This window comes from Engystomops pustulosus, chromosome 11, assembly GCF_040894005.1.
Source record: "Engystomops pustulosus chromosome 11, aEngPut4.maternal, whole genome shotgun sequence".
Taxonomy (NCBI): Eukaryota; Metazoa; Chordata; class Amphibia; order Anura; family Leptodactylidae; genus Engystomops; species Engystomops pustulosus.
Window position 1 is genome coordinate 90091159 of NC_092421.1, and position 19337 is coordinate 90110495.

General features: G+C 37.4%; 1 protein-coding gene across 1 annotated transcript in view; it reads left to right on the forward strand.

The window, feature by feature from the left end:
* Positions 1-15954, forward strand: part of MLF2 (myeloid leukemia factor 2) — a 41536-nt gene extending 25582 nt beyond the window's left edge. The window contains exons 7-9 of the mRNA XM_072129778.1: positions 205-364; positions 1751-1914; positions 14694-15954. Coding sequence (XP_071985879.1) covers positions 205-364; positions 1751-1911 — 321 coding nt within the window. The 3' untranslated portion in view covers positions 1912-1914; positions 14694-15954. The remainder of the gene's footprint in view (positions 1-204; positions 365-1750; positions 1915-14693) is intronic.
* Positions 15955-19337: the final 3383 nt, after the last annotated feature.

Consider the following 19337-nt stretch of genomic DNA (forward strand, 5'->3'; position numbering starts at 1 on the left):
CCTCTGCCCTCTGGACCCCCCCGGCTGAGGGATCCGGTATATGCTGAGTGCGGGGCTGCACTCCTATGTATACACCCGGTGCCAGGTACAGGGCGTCCTCTGCCCTCTGGACCCCCCGGCTGAGGGATCCGGTATATGCTGAGTGTCTGATGTATTTGTCCCCTTCTGCTCCGCAGACTGTAAGTATTTGTCTTTTCTTATAAGATTTGTGAGACGCGCCGCACCATGCGGGATTCAGACAGCGGGATGGAGCAAATGAGCATTGGACATCACATCGGGGAGCGGTCACACATCATGCAGCGCTCACACAACCGCCGCACCGGAGACCGCGAGGAAAGACAGGAGTACATCAACATGGATGAGCGTGAGTGGAGGGGCCTCTTCTCAGTGTTCACCCTTGAAGGGCTCGTTATAAGCAATCCCCTTATCATAGTGGGAGTGGTAGTTCCGTGGCCTGGCGGGAGGTCGGGTCCTGATGGTCTGTTCACTACTGCTCCACTCATTGTATATAGCAGCAGAACTGTCCTACTTGTCCCTCCCTCCGTTCTCATGATCAGCACGAGTCCTATATCCAGTGGATTTCCCTCTTAACCCCTTACTGTAATAGTACGTCACATGCCGGGTGCGGGTGCATGGAGAGGGTGCACGGGCTGAATCCTCTCCGTAGCCGGTAAGACTTGGCTGTATATTGCACTTACACTTACCGGTAACACCTGCGATCAGTGCTAGCGTGGGCGCCGCCATCTTGCCGAGGATTGTTGCTTCCCATGACGTCATCGGGGACCGGCCATCCGTCGCCATGACAGCCTCAGGTCTTCCGAAGACCCGAGGCTGCTTCGTGTTAACCATTTCATTACAATGTGCTATAGGAGGAAAATCGCCATATACTGTAGTATGGCAGTATATGATCAGATCAATCAGACAACCTATGGTTAAAGTACCTTGGGGAGTCTGAAAAATAGTAAAAAGAAAAATTTTTAAAAAGTAAAAAAAAAAAAAATATTCAAATCCCCCCCCCCCGCCCCCCGTTACCTAGAACTGATATAAATATAAACAGTAAAAATCATACACATTCGGTATCGACGCATCCGAAAACGCCCGATCGATCAAAATATGATAACGGCACACGAAGTCGAAAATGGCACTTTTTTGCCATTTTAAAAAATCTAAATAATTCTATAAAAAGTGTTCAAAAGGTCGCAGAGTCCAAAAAATGATAAAATTGAAAACATCATCAAAAGCTCCGGGCTCCGGGCTCAAAAGTATGAAAAAGTTATTAGCGCCAGGAGATGGCAAAATCCAATTTTATTTTTTTATTTTTTTTTTTTTTTGTAATTGAGGTTAATTTTTGTAATTGTATGAAAACATTATAAAACCTATAAATGTGTTATCCCCATGATCGTGCCGACACAGAGAATAGAGTAGACCCGTCATTTGGGGCTTACATTGAAATCAGTAGAATCCAAGCCCACAAGAAAACGGCGCAAATGCGGCGCATACACGGCATGGAATATTAAATCCCATCACTATGAAGTGCAATTTATTAGGCAGAACATAAGCCCCCGCACAGCTCTGCACATGGAAAAATAAAAAAGTTATAGGTTCTTGAAGGCAGGGAGTGAAAACGAAAAAGGGCATCGGCAGGAAGGGGTTAATAGTAGTTTGGGGTTTTTTCCCCACATTTTCAAAAAAGTAATTCCTCCCCCCTCCCCCCCCAAATGTAATTTGTGCCTTATGCTCTCCACTACAGACGACGCTGCAGAGTTTGATGAGGAATGGCAGCGAGGGACGTCCCGCTATAGGAACCAGAGAGGCGTGGGGTACAGGAGGAGAGGTGGCCCAGAGGAGCAGCTCGCCATCCAGGGACCCGAAGACAGTACAATAAGGCCGTCCCGCAGATACGACTGGTGATGGGTGAGGATATGACATGATCCTCCTCTCAGCTAGTTATATACTATATATTACATTATTCTCCTCTCTGTCCTGCTGGTTATATACTATATATTACATTATTCTACTTTCTGTCCTGCTGGTTATATACTATATATTACATTATTCTCCCCTCTGTCCTGCTGGTTATATACTATATATTACATTATTCTCCTCTCTGTCCTGCTGGTTATATACTATATATTACATTATTCTACTTTCTGTCCTGCTGGTTATATACTATATATTACATTATTCTCCTCTCTGTCCTGCTGGTTATATACTATATATTACATTATTCTCCCCTCTGTCCTGCTGGTTATATACTATATATTACATTATTCTCCTCTCTGTCCTGCTGGTTATATACTATATATTACATTATTCTCCTCTCTGTCCTGCTGGTTATATACTATATATTACATTATTCTCCTCTCTGTCCTGCTGGTTATATACTATATATTACATTATTCTCCTCTCTGTCCTGCTGGTTATATGCTATATATTACATTATTCTCCCCTCTGTCCTGCTGGTTATATACTATATATTACATTATTCTATCCTCTCTGCCCTGCTGGTTATATACTATATATTACATTATTCTCCTCTCTGTCCTGCTGGTTATATACTATATATATTACATTATTCTATCCTCTCAGCTAGTTATATACTATATATATTACATTATTCTATCCTCTCAGCTAGTTATATACTATATATATTACATTATTCTCTCCCCTCTGCCCTGCTGGTTATATACTATATATTACATTATTCTCTCCTCTCTGTCCTGCTGGTTATATACTATATATATATTACATTATTCTCTCCTCTCTGTCCTGCTGGTTATATACTATATATATTACATTATTCTCTCCCCTCTGTCCTGCTGGTTATATACTATATATATATATATATTACATTATTCTATCCTCTCTGCCCTGCTGGTTATATACTATATATATTACATTATTCTATCCTCTCAGCTAGTTATATACTATATATATTACATTATTCTCTCCTCTCTGTCCTGCTGGTTATATACTATATATATATATTACATTATTCTATCCTCTCTGCCCTGCTGGTTATATACTATATATTACATTATTCTCTCCTCTCTGTCCTGCTGGTTATATACTATATATTACATTATTCTATCCTCTCTGCCCTGCTGGTTATATACTATATATATTACATTATTCTATCCTCTCAGCTAGTTATATACTATATATATTACATTATTCTCTCCTCTCTGTCCTGCTGGTTATATACTATATATATATATTACATTATTCTATCCTCTCTGCCCTGCTGGTTATATACTATATATATTACATTATTCTATCCTCTCAGCTAGTTATATACTATATATATTACATTATTCTCTCCTCTCTGTCCTGCTGGTTATATACTATATATATTACATTATTCTCTCCCCTCTGTCCTGCTGGTTATATACTATATATATTACATTATTCTATCCTCTCAGCTAGTTATATACTATATATATTACATTATTCTCTCCTCTCTGTCCTGCTGGTTATATACTATATATATTACATTATTCTCTCCCCTCTGTCCTGCTGGTTATATACTATATATATTACATTATTCTCCTCTCTGTCCTGCTGGTTATATACTATATATTACATTATTCTCCTCTCTGTCCTGCTGGTTATATACTATATATATTACATTATTCTCTCCTCTCTGTCCTGCTGGTTATATACTATATATATATATTACATTATTCTCTCCCCTCTGTCCTGCTGGTTATATACTATATATTACATTATTCTCTCCTCTCTGTCCTGCTGGTTATATACTATATATATATATTACATTATTCTATCCTCTCAGCTAGTTATATACTATATATATTACATTATTCTCCCCTCTGTCCTGCTGGTTATATACTATATATTACATTATTCTCTCCCCTCTGTCCTGCTGGTTATATACTATATGTTACATTATTCTCCTCTCTGTCCTGCTGGTTATATACTATATATATTACATTATTCTCCTCTCTGTCCTGCTGGTTATATACTATATATTACATTATTCTCCCCTCTGTCCTGCTGGTTATATACTATATATTACATTATTCTATCCTCTCTGTCCTGCTGGTTATATACTATATATTACATTATTCTCCTCTCTGTCCTGCTGGTTATATACTATATATATTACATTATTCTCTCCTCTGTCCTGCTGGTTATATACTATATATTACATTATTCTCCCCTCTGTCCTGCTGGTTATATACTATATATTACATTATTCTCCCCTCTGTCCTGCTGGTTATATACTATATATTACATTATTCTCCCCTCTGTCCTGCTGGTTATATACTATATATTACATTATTCTCCCCTCTGTCCTGCTGGTTATATACTATATATTACATTATTCTATCCTCTCTGCCCTGCTGGTTATATACTATATATATTACATTATTCTCTCCTCTCAGCTAGTTATATACTATATATATTACATTTATTCTCCTCTCTGTCCTGCTGGTTATATACTATATATTACATTATTCTCTCTTCACTGTCCTGCTGGTTATATACTATATATTACATTATTCTCCCCTCTGTCCTGCTGGTTATATACTATATATTACATTATTCTATCCTCTCTGCCCTGCTGGTTATATACTATATATATTACATTATTCTCTCCTCTCAGCTAGTTATATACTATATATATTACATTTATTCTCCTCTCTGTCCTGCTGGTTATATACTATATATTACATTATTCTCTCTTCACTGTCCTGCTGGTTATATACTATATATTACATTATTCTCTCCTCTGTCCTGCTGGTTATATACTATATATTACATTATTCTCTCCTCACTGTCCTGCTGGTTATATACTATATATATTACATTATTCTCCTCTCTGTCCTGCTGGTTATATACTATATATTACATTATTCTCTCCTCTCTGTCCTGCTGGTTATATACTATATATATTACATTATTCTCTCCCCTCTGTCCTGCTGGTTATATACTATATATATATTACATTATTCTCTCCCCTCTGTCCTGCTGGTTATATACTATATATATATTACATTATTCTATCCTCTCTGTCCTGCTGGTTATATACTATATATATTACATTATTCTCTCCCCTCTGTCCTGCTGGTTATATACTATATATATATTACATTATTCTCTCCCCTCTGTCCTGCTGGTTATATACTATATATTACATTATTCTCTCCTCTCTGTCCTGCTGGTTATATACTATATATATATATTACATTATTCTATCCTCTCTGCCCTGCTGGTTATATACTATATATATTACATTATTCTATCCTCTCAGCTAGTTATATACTATATATATTACATTATTCTCCCCTCTGTCCTGCTGGTTATATACTATATATTACATTATTCTATCCTCTCTGCCCTGCTGGTTATATACTATATATATTACATTATTCTCTCCTCTCAGCTAGTTATATACTATATATATTACATTATTCTCTCCTCTGTCCTGCTGGTTATATACTATATATATATATTACATTATTCTCCTCTCTGTCCTGCTGGTTATATACTATATATTACATTATTCTCTCCTCTGTCCTGCTGGTTATATACTATATATTACATTATTCTCTCCTCACTGTCCTGCTGGTTATATACTATATATATTACATTATTCTCCTCTCTGTCCTGCTGGTTATATACTATATATTACATTATTCTCTCCTCTCTGTCCTGCTGGTTATATACTATATATATTACATTATTCTCTCCCCTCTGTCCTGCTGGTTATATACTATATATATATTACATTATTCTCTCCCCTCTGTCCTGCTGGTTATATACTATATATATATTACATTATTCTATCCTCTCTGTCCTGCTGGTTATATACTATATATATTACATTATTCTCTCCCCTCTGTCCTGCTGGTTATATACTATATATATATTACATTATTCTCTCCCCTCTGTCCTGCTGGTTATATACTATATATTACATTATTCTCTCCTCTCTGTCCTGCTGGTTATATACTATATATATATATTACATTATTCTATCCTCTCTGCCCTGCTGGTTATATACTATATATATTACATTATTCTATCCTCTCAGCTAGTTATATACTATATATATTACATTATTCTCCCCTCTGTCCTGCTGGTTATATACTATATATTACATTATTCTATCCTCTCTGCCCTGCTGGTTATATACTATATATATTACATTATTCTCTCCTCTCAGCTAGTTATATACTATATATATTACATTATTCTCTCCTCTGTCCTGCTGGTTATATACTATATATATATATTACATTATTCTCCTCTCTGTCCTGCTGGTTATATACTATATATTACATTATTCTCCCCTCTGTCCTGCTGGTTATATACTATATATTACATTATTCTCCCCTCTGTCCTGCTGGTTATATACTATATATTACATTATTCTCCTCTCTGTCCTGCTGGTTATATACTATATATTACATTATTCTCTCCTCTCTGTCCTGCTGGTTATATACTATATATTACATTATTCTCCCCTCTGTCCTGCTGGTTATATACTATATATTACATTATTCTCCCCTCTGTCCTGCTGGTTATATACTATATATTACATTATTCTCCTCTCTGCCCTGCTGGTTATATACTATATATATTACATTATTCTCTCCTTTCTGTCCTGCTGGTTATATACTATATATATATTACATTATTCTATCCTCTCTGTCCTGCTGGTTATATACTATATATATTACATTATTCTCTCCTCTCTGTCCTGCTGGTTATATACTATATATATTACATTATTCTCTCCCCTCTGTCCTGCTGGTTATATACTATATATATATATTACATTATTCTCTCCCCTCTGTCCTGCTGGTTATATACTATATATATATATTACATTATTCTATCCTCTCTGCCCTGCTGGTTATATACTATATATATTACATTATTCTATCCTCTCAGCTAGTTATATACTATATATATTACATTATTCTCCCCTCTGTCCTGCTGGTTATATACTATATATATATATTACATTATTCTATCCTCTCTGCCCTGCTGGTTATATACTATATATATTACATTATTCTATCCTCTCAGCTAGTTATATACTATATATATTACATTATTCTCCCCTCTGTCCTGCTGGTTATATACTATATATATATATTACATTATTCTATCCTCTCTGCCCTGCTGGTTATATACTATATATATTACATTATTCTCTCCTCTCAGCTAGTTATATACTATATATATTACATTATTCTCTCCTCTGTCCTGCTGGTTATATACTATATATATATATTACATTATTCTCTCCTCACTGTCCTGCTGGTTATATACTATATATATTACATTATTCTCCTCTCTGTCCTGCTGGTTATATACTATATATTACATTATTCTCCTCTCTGTCCTGCTGGTTATATACTATATATTACATTATTCTCCTCTCTGTCCTGCTGGTTATATACTATATATTACATTATTCTCCTCTCTGTCCTGCTGGTTATATACTATATATATATTACATTATTCTCCTCTCTGTCCTGCTGGTTATATACTATATATATTACATTATTCTCTCCCCTCTGTCCTGCTGGTTATATACTATATATTACATTATTCTCTCCTCTCTGTCCTGCTGGTTATATACTATATATATATATATTACATTATTCTATCCTCTCTGCCCTGCTGGTTATTTACTATATATATTACATTATTCTATCCTCTCAGCTAGTTATATACTATATATATTACATTATTCTCCCCTCTGTCCTGCTGGTTATATACTATATATATATTACATTATTCTCTCCTCTGTCCTGCTGGTTATATACTATATATATATTACATTATTCTCCTCTCTGTCCTGCTGGTTATATATTACATTATTCTCCCCTCTGTCCTGCTGGTTATATACTATATATTACATTATTCTCCCCTCTGTCCTGCTGGTTATATACTATATATTACATTATTCTCCTCTCTGTCCTGCTGGTTATATACTATATATTACATTATTCTCCCCTCTGTCCTGCTGGTTATATACTATATATTACATTATTCTCCCCTCTGTCCTGCTGGTTATATACTATATATTACATTATTCTCTCCCCTCTGTCCTGCTGGTTATATACTATATATTACATTATTCTCCCCTCTGTCCTGCTGGTTATATACTATATATTACATTATTCTCTCCCCTCTGTCCTGCTGGTTATATACTATATATTACATTATTCTCCCCTCTGTCCTGCTGGTTATATACTATATATTACATTATTCTCTCCTCTCAGCTAGTTATATACTATATATATTACATTTATTCTCCTCTCTGTCCTGCTGGTTATATACTATATATTACATTATTCTATCCTCTCTGCCCTGCTGGTTATATACTATATATATTACATTATTCTCTCCTCTCAGCTAGTTATATACTATATATATTACATTATTCTCCCCTCTGTCCTGCTGGTTATATACTATATATTACATTATTCTATCCTCTCTGTCCTGCTGGTTATATACTATATATTACATTATTCTCCCCTCTGTCCTGCTGGTTGTATACTATATATATTACATTATTCTATCCTCTCTGCCCTGCTGGTTATATACTATATATTACATTATTCTCTCCTCTCTGTCCTGCTGGTTATATACTATATATATTACATTATTCTATCCTCTCTGTCCTGCTGGTTATATACTATATATTACATTATTCGCCCCTCTGTCCTGCTGGTTATATACTATATATTACATTATTCTCCTCTCTGTCCTGCTGGTTATATACTATATATTACATTATTCTCCTCTCTGTCCTGCTGGTTATATACTATATATATATTACATTATTCTCCTCTCTGTCCTGCTGGTTATATACTATATATTACATTATTCTCCCCTCTGTCCTGCTGGTTATATACTATATATTACATTATTCTCTCCTCTCTGTCCTGCTGGTTATATACTATATATTACATTATTCTCCTCTCTGTCCTGCTTTTTATATACTATATATTACATTATTCTCTCTTCACTGTCCTGCTGGTTATATACTATATATTACATTATTCTCTCCTCTGTCCTGCTGGTTATATACTATATATATTACATTATTCTCCTCTCTGTCCTGCTGGTTATATACTATATATATTACATTATTCTCCTCTCTGTCCTGCTGGTTATATACTATATATATATTACATTATTCTATCCTCTCTGTCCTGCTGGTTGTATACTATATATTACATTATTCTATCCTCTCTGCCCTGCTGGTTATATACTATATATATTACATTATTCTCTCCTCTCTGTCCTGCTGGTTATATACTATATATATTACATTATTCTCTCCTCTCTGTCCTGCTGGTTATATACTATATATATTACATTATTCTCTCCCCTCTGTCCTGCTGGTTATATACTATATATATATTACATTATTCTCTCCCCTCTGTCCTGCTGGTTATATACTATATATATTACATTATTCTATCCTCTCAGCTAGTTATATACTATATATATTACATTATTCTCCCCTCTGTCCTGCTGGTTATATACTATATATATATATTACATTATTCTATCCTCTCTGCCCTGCTGGTTATATACTATATATATTACATTATTCTCTCCTCTCAGCTAGTTATATACTATATATATTACATTATTCTCTCCTCTGTCCTGCTGGTTATATACTATATATATATATTACATTATTCTCTCCTCACTGTCCTGCTGGTTATATACTATATATATTACATTATTCTCCTCTCTGTCCTGCTGGTTATATACTATATATTACATTATTCTCCTCTCTGTCCTGCTGGTTATATACTATATATTACATTATTCTCCTCTCTGTCCTGCTGGTTATATACTATATATTACATTATTCTCCTCTCTGTCCTGCTGGTTATATACTATATATATATTACATTATTCTCCTCTCTGTCCTGCTGGTTATATACTATATATATTACATTATTCTCTCCCCTCTGTCCTGCTGGTTATATACTATATATTACATTATTCTCTCCTCTCTGTCCTGCTGGTTATATACTATATATATATATATATATTACATTATTCTATCCTCTCTGCCCTGCTGGTTATTTACTATATATATTACATTATTCTATCCTCTCAGCTAGTTATATACTATATATATTACATTATTCTCCCCTCTGTCCTGCTGGTTATATACTATATATATATTACATTATTCTCTCCTCTGTCCTGCTGGTTATATACTATATATATATTACATTATTCTCCCCTCTGTCCTGCTGGTTATATACTATATATTACATTATTCTCCCCTCTGTCCTGCTGGTTATATACTATATATTACATTATTCTCCTCTCTGTCCTGCTGGTTATATACTATATATTACATTATTCTCCCCTCTGTCCTGCTGGTTATATACTATATATTACATTATTCTCTCCCCTCTGTCCTGCTGGTTATATACTATATATTACATTATTCTCTCCCCTCTGTCCTGCTGGTTATATACTATATATTACATTATTCTCTCCCCTCTGTCCTGCTGGTTATATACTATATATTACATTATTCTCCCCTCTGTCCTGCTGGTTATATACTATATATTACATTATTCTCTCCTCTCAGCTAGTTATATACTATATATATTACATTTATTCTCCTCTCTGTCCTGCTGGTTATATACTATATATTACATTATTCTATCCTCTCTGCCCTGCTGGTTATATACTATATATATTACATTATTCTCTCCTCTCAGCTAGTTATATACTATATATATTACATTATTCTCCCCTCTGTCCTGCTGGTTATATACTATATATTACATTATTCTATCCTCTCTGTCCTGCTGGTTATATACTATATATTACATTATTCTCCCCTCTGTCCTGCTGGTTGTATACTATATATATTACATTATTCTATCCTCTCTGCCCTGCTGGTTATATACTATATATTACATTATTCTCTCCTCTCTGTCCTGCTGGTTATATACTATATATTACATTATTCTCCTCTCTGTCCTGCTGGTTATATACTATATATTACATTATTCTCCTCTCTGTCCTGCTGGTTATATACTATATATATATTACATTATTCTCCTCTCTGTCCTGCTGGTTATATACTATATATTACATTATTCTCCCCTCTGTCCTGCTGGTTATATACTATATATTACATTATTCTCTCCTCTCTGTCCTGCTGGTTATATACTATATATTACATTATTCTCCTCTCTGTCCTGCTTTTTATATACTATATATTACATTATTCTCTCTTCACTGTCCTGCTGGTTATATACTATATATTACATTATTCTCTCCTCTGTCCTGCTGGTTATATACTATATATATTACATTATTCTCCTCTCTGTCCTGCTGGTTATATACTATATATATTACATTATTCTCCTCTCTGTCCTGCTGGTTATATACTATATATATATTACATTATTCTATCCTCTCTGTCCTGCTGGTTGTATACTATATATTACATTATTCTATCCTCTCTGCCCTGCTGGTTATATACTATATATATTACATTATTCTCTCCTCTCTGTCCTGCTGGTTATATACTATATATATTACATTATTCTCTCCTCTCTGTCCTGCTGGTTATATACTATATATATTACATTATTCTCTCCCCTCTGTCCTGCTGGTTATATACTATATATATATTACATTATTCTCTCCCCTCTGTCCTGCTGGTTATATACTATATATATATTACATTATTCTCTCCCCTCTGTCCTGCTGGTTATATACTATATATATATTACATTATTCTCTCCCCTCTGTCCTGCTGGTTATATACTATATATTACATTATTCTCTCCTCTCTGTCCTGCTGGTTATATACTATATATATATATTACATTATTCTATCCTCTCAGCTAGTTATATACTATATATATTACATTATTCTCCCCTCTGTCCTGCTGGTTATATACTATATATTACATTATTCTATCCTCTCTGCCCTGCTGGTTATATACTATATATATTACATTATTCTCTCCTCTCAGCTAGTTATATACTATATATATTACATTATTCTCTCCTCTGTCCTGCTGGTTATATACTATATATTACATTATTCTCCCCTCTGTCCTGCTGGTTATATACTATATATTACATTATTCTCCCCTCTGTCCTGCTGGTTATATACTATATATTACATTATTCTCCCCTCTGTCCTGCTGGTTATATACTATATATTACATTATTCTCCCCTCTGTCCTGCTGGTTATATACTATATATTACATTATTCTCTCCCCTCTGTCCTGCTGGTTATATACTATATATTACATTATTCACCCCTCTGTCCTGCTGGTTATATACTATATATTACATTATTCTCCCCTCTGTCCTGCTGGTTATATACTATATATTACATTATTCTCTCCTCTCTGTCCTGCTGGTTATATACTATATATTACATTATTCTCTCCTCTCTGTCCTGCTGGTTATATACTATATATATATTACATTATTCTCCCCTCTGTCCTGCTGGTTATATACTATATATATTACATTATTCTCCCCTCTGTCCTGCTGGTTATATACTATATATTACATTATTCTCCCCTCTGTCCTGCTGGTTATATACTATATATTACATTATTCTCCCCTCTGTCCTGCTGGTTATATACTATATATTACATTATTCTCCTCTCTGTCCTGCTGGTTATATACTATATATTACATTATTCTACTTTCTGTCCTGCTGGTTATATACTATATATTACATTATTCTCCTCTCTGTCCTGCTGGTTATATACTATATATTACATTATTCTCCCCTCTGTCCTGCTGGTTATATACTATATATTACATTATTCTCCTCTCTGTCCTGCTGGTTATATACTATATATTACATTATTTTCTCCCCTCCTCCATTCTTCCACTACAGCGCTGCCCATTGCTATAAGCAATTTTCCCCGGTTGACTTCACAACCTAAACGTCAGTTTTGAATGTTTGCTCTGAATTTTCAATCAATAATTTGCATGTCAACTGTGTGACCGATGCAATTTATCTTCAGCTGTGATGTGACTGGTGAAACTGGAAAACCCCTAATTTTCTGTAGTGCCTCTGATATACTATGCACTGTACAGGGTGGATCTTCCTCCTCATTACACTACCTTACACTGACCAGCAGGCGGCGCGCTCTCCTCTTTCTGATGGAAATTGCTAAATTCTGATCTGATTAAGAGCAGTAACTTCCATTGGCTCTGGGTGGGGGAGGGTGGCAGGTAGGTAGCCCTGCGCTCGGCAGGCATGATTTATTCATGCCATTGTCCTGTCCTAGCAGTGCCCTAGACGTCAGAGTCTGCGGAGAGGAGCTTCCTACCCGTGTCTGAGGTCCCTGGAGAATCCGCAGCCCTCAGGCCATTACTATTTGCTTTTCTTTGTCTACTTGTTAAGCAAATGTCCAAATGCTTTACATCATGTCTTACTCCAGTCACTACCAGAGCTGCATCCAGAATTCTGCTTGTTTTCTGCACATATTTATAGTCTCTATTCAGGAGGTGTGACCATAGAGACTGCGGCCAGTGTTATGTATTACCCTGGAGAGAGATGTTCCAGGATTGTAGCTTCTCAAAGTGTCCTAACACTGCTGTGCAGCCAGTGTTATGTATTGTTCCAGGATTGTAGCTTCTCCATGTGCACTAGTGGCGTGACCTCAACACTGACTGCAAGAGAGCACAGCAGTGTATTTATGGTGCCTGTTAAGATGTTCCAGGATTGTAGCTTTTCCATGTGCACTGGAGGCGTGTTCTCACACTGCTGTGCTCTCTGCAGCCAGTGTTATGTACTGTCCCTGGAGAGATGTGTAATAATACATCACACTGCTGTGCTCTGTGATCTCTGCAGCCAGTGTTATGTATTATCCCTGGAGAGATGTGTAATAATACATCACACTGCTGTGCTCTGTGCTCTCTGCAGCCAGTGTTATGTACTGTCCCTGGAGAGATGAGTAATCAGACCTAACACTGCTGTGCTCTGTGCTCTCTGCAGCCAGTGTTATGTATTGTCCCTGGAGAGATGTGTAATCAGACCTCACACTGTTGTGCTCTGTGCTCTCTGCAGCCAGTGTTATGTATTGTCCCTGGAGAGATGTGTAATCAGACCTCACACTGCTGTGCTCTGTGCTCTCTGCAGCCAGTGTTATGTATTATCCCTGGAGAGATGTGTAATCAGACCTCACACTGCTGTGCTCTGTGGTCTCTGCAGCCAGTGTTATGTATTATCCCTGGAGAGATGTGTAATCAGACCTCACACTGCTGTGCTCTGTGGTCTCTGCAGCCAGTGTTATGTATTATCCCTGGAGAGATGTGTAATCAGACCTCACACTGCTGTGCTCTGTGCTCTCTGCAGCCAGTGTTATGTACTGTCCCTGGACAGATGTGTAATCAGACCGCTGTGTATGTTAGTAGCAGCAGGACTGTGGAATATGGATTTATATTCCAGGATTGTTGCTTCTCCATGTGCACTGGGGATGTGTCCTCACACTGCTGTGCTCTGTGCAGCCAGTGTTGGGTTCTGTCACTGGAGAGATGTGAAGTGTTAATGTTGGCTGGAGAGCACATAGCGCAGCAGTGTGAGGCCCCTCCCTCAGTGCACTGGATATTTGGCTCCCCTGGGTCAGTACCTCCCCCTCTGGCGCTGTGTATAACACGTATCATCTTCTCATTCCAGGGAACGTCTGATCCGATGAGACAAGATTCCGAATATTCCCAAAGGGACCACTCCCTCCGCTCACCGCTGCATCATCCCCGATACCTCTGTCCCCTCCCCCGATGATTTATTTTTTCCCTTCACATCAGCACTTTTTTTTTTCCCTACCTCTGGAAATCCCATAAAATGTTCCATTCCAATGGGAGCTGCACCATGGAGAGGGCAAAAACGTCTGCTAGGGTCATATACAGGGGTAGATGGCGTCTCGTTACAGGGGGGGCGAGTAGAGGGAGGCGGGGCCTGTAAGGGGTGGGGTTTGGAGTTAATATTTAAGTTTTTGTTTTTGTTTTTTTTTTAGATGTAGTTTTTTTTTGTTTTTAAATTTTAGGCCATTGACCTGCAAGCGACTGATCTCTCCAGTGATGTGTCCCGCATGCTGGGGGTTGTAGTTCTTCACGGCTTCCATGTCACTGGTGGAGATACGAGAGAAGGGAGAGCAGGGCCAAATGTCTTAAAGGGAAGGGGTTTGTTTTTGACTCATTAAAACCAGATAACAAAAAACTAACACTTGTATTTACTATATTTTACTTTCTGTGATTGCAGATTCTTCCTCTTCCTTTACTTTCTATCCTTGATAACAGCGGCGGCCGCCATCTTCCCTGAGCTCGAGTAACAGCATATAGGGGTCTGCTTTACTGCAGCCTCGTGGCCATAGATGGCAATAGCCCAAAGACAAAGACTGTGACATCATCTATTGTCAGTAGTGATGTAATGATGGGTCAGTGTTATCTATATAGAGGTCATTGTACAGGGAGGGGGAGGAGATAAGCTGTGACATCATCTATTGTCAGTAGTGATGTAATGATGGGTCAGTGTTATCTATATAGAGGTCATTGTACAGGGGGGAGGAGATAAGCTGTGACATCATCTATTGTCAGTAGTGATGTAATGATGGGTCTGTGTTATCTATATAGAGGTCATTGTACAGGGAGGAGGAGATAAGCTGTGACATCATCTATTGTCAGTAGTGATGTAATGATGGGTCAGTGTTATCTATATAGAGGTCATTGTACAGGGAGGAGGAGGAGATAAGCTGTGACATCATCTATTGTCAGTAGTGATGTAATGATGGGTCAGTGTTATCTATATAGAGGTCATTGTACAGGGAGGGGGAGGGGATAAGCTGTGACATCATCTATTGTCAGTAGTGATGTAATGATGGGTCAGTGTTATCTATATAGAGGTCATTGTACATGGAGGGGGAGGGGATAAGCTGTGACATCATCTATTGTCAGTAGTGATGTAATGATGGGTCAGTGTTATCTATATAGAGGTCATTGTACAGGGAGGGGGAGGAGATAAGCTGTGACATCATCTATTGTCAGTAGTGATGTAATGATGGGTCAGTGTTATCTATATAGAGGTCATTGTACAGGGAGGGGAGGGGATAAGCTGTGACATCATCTATTGTCAGTAGTGATGTAATGATGGGTCAGTGTTATCTATATAGAGGTCATTGTACAGGGAGGGGGAGGAGATAAGCTGTGACATCATCTATTGTCAGTAGTGATGTAATGATGGGCCAGTGTTATTTATATAGAGGTCATTGTACAGGGAGGGGGAGGAGATAAGCTGTGACATCATCTATTGTCAGTAGTGATGTAATGATGGGTCAGTGTTATCTATATAGAGGTCATTGTACAGGGAGGGGGAGGAGATAAGCTGTGACATCATCTATTGTCAGTAGTGATGTAATGATGGGTCAGTGTTATCTATATAAAGGTCATTGTACAGGGAGGAGGAGGAGATAAGCTGTGACATCATCTATTGTCAGTAGTGATGTAATGATGGGTCAGTGTTATCTATATAGAGGTCATTGTACAGGGAGGGGGAGGAGAAAAGCTGTGACATCATCTATTGTCAGTAGTGATGTAATGATGGGTCAGTATTATCTATATAGAGGTCATTGTACAGGGAGGAGGAGATAAGCTGTGACATCATCTATTGTCAGTAGTGATGTAATGATGGGTCAGTGTTATCTATATAGAGGTCATTGTACAGGGAGGGGAGGAGATAAGCTGTGACATCATCTATTGTCAGTAGTGATGTAATGATGGGTCAGTGTTATCTATATAGAGGTCATTGTACAGGGAGGGGAGGAGATAAGCTGTGACATCATCTATTGTCAGTAGTGATGTAATGATGGGTCAGTGTTATGTATATAGAGGTCATTGTACAGGGAGGGGGAGGAGATAAGCTGTGACATCATCTATTGTCAGTAGTGATGTAATGATGGGTCAGTGTTATCTATATAGAGGTCATTGTACAGGGAGGAGGAGGAGATAAGCTGTGACATCATCTATTGTCAGTAGTGATGTAATGATGGGTCAGTGTTATCTATATAGAGGTCATTGTACAGGGAGGGGGAGGGGATAAGCTGTGACATCATCTATTGTCAGTAGTGATGTAATGATGGGTCAGTGTTATCTATATAGAGGTCATTGTACAGGGAGGGGGAGGGGATAAGCTGTGACATCATCTATTGTCAGTAGTGATGTAATGATGGGTCAGTGTTATCTATATAGAGGTCATTGTACAGGGAGGGGGAGGGGATAAGCTGTGACATCATCTATTGTCAGTATTGATGTAATGATGGGTCAGTGTTATCTATATAGAGGTCATTGTACAGGGAGGGGGAGGAGATAAGCTGTGACATCATCTATTGTCAGTAGTGATGTAATGATGGGTCAGTGTTATCTATATAGAGGTCATTGTACAGGGAGGGGGAGGAGATAAGCTGTGACATCATCTATTGTCAGTAGTGATGTAATGATGGGTCAGTGTTATCTATATAGAGGTCATTGTACAGGGAGGAGGAGATAAGCTGTGACATCATCTATTGTCAGTAGTGATGTAATGATGTGTCAGTGTTATCTATATAGAGGTCATTGTACAGGGAGGGGGAGGAGATAAGCTGTGACATCATCTATTGTCAGTAGTGATGTAATGATGGGTCTGTGTTATCTATATAGAGGTCATTGTACAGGGAGGAGGAGATAAGCTGTGACATCATCTATTGTCAGTAGTGATGTAATGATGGGTCAGTGTTATCTATATAGAGGTCATTGTACAGGGAGGAGGAGATAAGCTGTGACATCATCTATTGTCAGTAGTGATGTAATGATGTGTCAGTGTTATCTATATAGAGGTCATTGTACAGGGAGGGGGAGGAGATAAGCTGTGACATCATCTATTGTCAGTAGTGATGTAATGATGGGTCTGTGTTATCTATATAGAGGTCATTGTACAGGGAGGAGGAGATAAGCTGTGACATCATCTATTGTCAGTAGTGATGTAATGATGGGTCAGTGTTATCTATATAGAGGTCATTGTACAGGGAGGAGGAGGAGATAAGCTGTGACATCATCTATTGTCAGTAGTGATGTAATGATGGGTCAGTGTTATCTATATAGAGGTCATTGTACAGGGAGGGGGAGGGGATAAGCTGTGACATCATCTATTGTCAGTAGTGATGTAATGATGGGTCAGTGTTATCTATATAGAGGTCATTGTACAGGGAGGGGGAGGGGATAAGCTGTGACATCATCTATTGTCAGTAGTGATGTAATGATGGGTCAGTGTTATCTATATAGAGGTCATTGTACATGGAGGGGGAGGGGATAAGCTGTGACATCATCTATTGTCAGTAGTGATGTAATGATGGGTCAGTGTTATCTATATAGAGGTCATTGTACAGGGAGGGGGAGGAGATAAGCTGTGACATCATCTATTGTCAGTAGTGATGTAATGATGGGTCAGTGTTATCTATATAGAGGTCATTGTACAGGGAGGGGAGGAGATAAGCTGTGACATCATCTATTGTCAGTAGTGATGTAATGATGGGTCAGTGTTATCTATATAGAGGTCATTGTACAGGGAGGGGAGGAGATAAGCTGTGACATCATCTATTGTCAGTAGTGATGTAATGATGGGTCAGTGTTATGTATATAGAGGTCATTGTACAGGGAGGGGGAGGAGATAAGCTGTGACATCATCTATTGTCAGTAGTGATGTAATGATGGGTCAGTGTTATCTATATAGAGGTCATTGTACAGGGAGGAGGAGGAGATAAGCTGTGACATCATCTATTGTCAGTAGTGATGTAATGATGGGTCAGTGTTATCTATATAGAGGTCATTGTACAGGGAGGGGGAGGGGATAAGCTGTGACATCATCTATTGTCAGTAGTGATGTAATGATGGGTCAGTGTTATCTATATAGAGGTCATTGTACAGGGAGGGGGAGGGGATAAGCTGTGACATCATCTATTGTCAGTAGTGATGTAATGATGGGTCAGTGTTATCTATATAGAGGTCATTGTACAGGGAGGGGGAGGGGATAAGCTGTGACATCATCTATTGTCAGTATTGATGTAATGATGGGTCAGTGTTATCTATATAGAGGTCATTGTACAGGGAGGGGGAGGAGATAAGCTGTGACATCATCTATTGTCAGTAGTGATGTAATGATGGGTCAGTGTTATCTATATAGAGGTCATTGTACAGGGAGGGGGAGGAGATAAGCTGTGACATCATCTATTGTCAGTAGTGATGTAATGATGGGTCAGTGTTATCTATATAGAGGTCATTGTACAGGGAGGAGGAG